At 43.3% G+C, this 3,494-nt stretch overlaps 2 protein-coding genes across 2 annotated transcripts; one reads left to right on the forward strand and one right to left on the reverse strand.

Annotated features, from left to right (window-relative positions):
• Nucleotides 1–6: 6 nt before the first annotated feature.
• Nucleotides 7–311, reverse strand: LOC126496288 (histone H2B type 1-K-like; the record flags this gene model as incomplete). Its single annotated transcript, XM_050133818.1, has 1 exon — nucleotides 7–311. A coding segment is annotated over exon 1 (305 nt), but the record flags the coding sequence as incomplete, so codon positions are not given.
• A 1,041-nt stretch (nucleotides 312–1,352) lies between these two features.
• On the forward strand, nucleotides 1,353–2,066 carry LOC126496289 (histone H3-like). Its single transcript, XM_050133819.1, has one exon. It carries the CDS (start codon nucleotides 1,362–1,364, stop codon nucleotides 1,770–1,772), a length of 411 nt encoding a protein of 136 aa, XP_049989776.1. The 5' UTR covers nucleotides 1,353–1,361; the 3' UTR covers nucleotides 1,773–2,066.
• Nucleotides 2,067–3,494: the final 1,428 nt, after the last annotated feature.

A 3,494-nucleotide genomic window follows, 5' to 3' on the forward strand; every position in this document is an offset into this window, starting at 1 on the left:
GGCAGCAGCAGGCGCACGGCCGTCTGGATCTCCCGGGACGTGATGGTCGAGCGCTTGTTGTAATGCGCCAGGCGCGACGCCTCGCCCGCGATGCGCTCGAAGATGTCGTTGACGAACGAATTCATGATGCCCATGGCCTTGGAAGAGATGCCGGTGTCGGGGTGGACCTGCTTCAGCACCTTGTACACGTACACCGAGTAGCTCTCCTTGCGGCTGCGCTTGCGCTTCTTGCCGTCCTTCTTCTGGGCCTTGGTCACGGCCTTCTTGGAGCCCTTCTTCGGGGCGGGCGCGGACTTTGCAGGTTCAGGCATTTTCCAGTCTCTTTATGCAAGAAAAAGAAAGTGAAGCCTGAGAACACGTTGTTTGTCTATTTGTAGGGAGTTTTATGCAAATTAAGACTTACTTTCTCCCTTTCTGATTGGTTAGCTGTTAGAGAGACCGGTTTACTCTCCCATTGGTTAAACCCGAATCTTGTAATAACCTTTTTAGCGATTATGCCTCTTAACTGTACATCACATTCATTTCCTTCTAAACGTTTTAGAATAGATTTTTTTAAAAGCAGAATTTGCTTTAGTTTCAAATTCTAGAAGTTAAAGCTCGCGTCCAATTCAATATCAAACCGTTGAAACGTTCTGTATTTTTCCACTTCGGATTTCGGTCCAGTGAAAGAAAAGAGACCCATCGCATACCCCCAGGCTTCCCCAGGTTCCCAAGGCAGTACAGTTTAGTACCCTGTAAGGAAAGCCCAGAGTGAAAGTAAACGGTAGAGAGTGAATCCTACTGATGACAAACGGTTCACCACTCTAGCATTTGCTTTGAAGATACATACTTAATTCGCTTTTCTGAGGCTAAGCCAAGTACAAAGCCGATGAATTTATTAAAAGGTATACAGAGTGTGTGTTCCTGTTAGACCACATTTTCGTCTGGAGATGAAGATGCTCCCTTTCCTTCCCGCAACTATAAAAATAAGGAAAAATACAAAATTAAGCAACTAAGTTCTACGAATACTCCTTTAAGCTTCTCAGGTGTCGCCAAAAATATCAGTACTATTTCTTAGTAATTTGTTGGTAAGCTAAATTAAAAACTAAGTCACTTAGTGGCAACAATATATATTCGTATTGTTACATATGTATGGTATATTTAAGGAAGTAATATATGACAAAGAACCAAACGCCATATAATGTACAACATTTCTATTGGTTACAAATTTTAAAATTGAGGTCTGTTATCCAATTACCGAGCATTTCCGCAATCGTCATTTATGGCGTGGCCTTTGAAGGTTCCAACCAATCAGGAATACCTTGCCTTTATAAATTTGAACCAACACATTTCAAGCTTACATTTCCCTCTCTTTTCCAATAATGGCTCGAACAAAGCAGACCGCTCGCAAGTCCACCGGCGGCAAGGCCCCGCGGAAGCAGCTGGCCACTAAAGCCGCCCGCAAGAGCGCCCCGGCCACCGGCGGCGTGAAGAAGCCGCACCGCTACCGGCCCGGCACCGTGGCGCTGCGCGAGATCCGGCGCTACCAGAAGTCGACCGAGATGCTGATCCGCAAGCTGCCGTTCCAGCGTCTGGTGCGCGAGATCGCACAGGAATTCAAGACAGACCTGCGCTTCCAGAGCTCGGCCGTCATGGCACTGCAGGAGGCCAGCGAGGCCTACCTGGTAGGTCTGTTTGAGGACACCAACCTGTGCGCCATCCACGCCAAGCGCGTCACCATCATGCCCAAGGACATCCAGCTGGCCCGCCGTATCCGCGGGGAGAGAGCATAAATCCCTTTTCTACATAACTACTTTTAAAGGCTCTTCTTAGAGCCACCCACCATACAAAAAAGAGCTGTAATGTCCTCCATTTGTGTCAGCATAGTTTTAATACCCCAAATTATTTGTCGAAATGTTATGTCTGCGTCAATTTTTTTCACAAGTGACACAGAAGTATTTGCTTTTTGGAAAAAGATCCTGAACCTTGCTGTCTTAAATTAGCCTCTATACTTAGTAAGTACTGGCATTAGAACACTCAGGACGTGTTGTAAGGAACTGCAGAATGTAAAGTAAGACTGACAGTTGTACTTCTGTATGTATTGCATTTGTGAACCACCTCTAAAGGACAGAACCATTAAAAGTTGTGACTGGAAATTTGTTCACCCAGATTTCAAATGGTAACCGGTATTTACCATTCACTTCATCTTTCCTAGTCTACCCACCAGTAAATTCCTTAGCAAACCCTTTGGGTACCCCCCCTCCTTTTAAAAAAGAGGTTCAGCTGGGCGATGGTGGCCCAGGCCTTTAATCCCAGCACTCGGGAGGCAGAGGCAGGCGGATCTCTGTGAGTTCGAGACCAGCCTGGTCTACAAAGCTAGTTCCAGGTCAGGCTCCAAAGCCACAGAGAAACCCTGTCTCGAAAAATCAAAAACAAACAAAAAAAAAAAAAAATAAATAAATTTCACTAGCTTTGTATTCCAGAATTGTCTTGAAGTGGGACATCTCTTCCTCCTCCTGCAAAGTACTGGGATTAAATTAGAAATGTACAGCATTGTCCTAGGCCTTTTGTGCTTTTTATTTTTGAGATTCTGATATTTCACTGTTTTTTTTACTTGCCTTCATTATCTTAATTATTTAAAAAGCCATCCACCTGGTCACTGGGTTTATCCTACAGGTTATAACGTTTTGTTGTAGGAAGGACGTCAAGGCTGGCTTTTAAGGAATTGTGCCAGTGACTGATGGAAGAAGGTTTTGCTATTTGGAAGCTAAAATCTCCACCTAGATTATGTTCAAAACACTTTCTGAACATTATTCTATGAAGGGCCATGAAGACTGATTAACTTTTGTTTGTAATCAACTTTCTCCACTTGAGAGCACTCTGATTTTTTCCTGTAAATACCCTTTGGGCAGTTTTATTCCTTACTGGAGCCTTCACTCCAAGGCTTATGTGCCGTCTGCATAAGCTTTTTCTTTGTAAAAAGCCAATGATTGACTTTCCCACGAGACAAAATAGTTGTTTCCTTTTTTAAAAATCAGTTTTTTCCCATTACGCAGTTTTTAAAAATTCAGCAGACTTGGTAAATGAATATTTTGCCTCCAGTTGCATTCAGTTAGAAAATTTGGTGCAATACAGCTTCAGGATCCAATATCTATCTATCTATCTATCTATCTATCTATCTATCTATCTATCTATCATCTATCTATCTATCTATCTATCATCTATCTATCTATCTATCTATCTATCTATCTATCTATCTATCATCTAATCTATGTACCTTGTACCTCATTGTGTAAGACAGAATGACGGGATTGTGTGACCAGGCTGGCCTGAAACTCAAGAGTACCTGGTACTGCTCCCAAATGATGGGATTAAAGGTGTGTAACAAAAGCTGAAGATCTGGGATTTGAATCTTTCCTGACCTCCCCTCATCAAGCCGTGAGTGTTCTAGATGAGGCAGATGCCAATGGGTGTGCATTGAAGTTCTGCTGAGAAACTACAGATGGCTTTAAAGA

This window comes from Alexandromys fortis, unplaced genomic scaffold (assembly GCF_014885135.2).
Source record: "Alexandromys fortis isolate MF-2015 unplaced genomic scaffold, M_Fortis_MF-2015_v1.1 scaffold_2394, whole genome shotgun sequence".
NCBI classification, from domain to species: domain Eukaryota; kingdom Metazoa; phylum Chordata; class Mammalia; order Rodentia; family Cricetidae; genus Alexandromys; species Alexandromys fortis.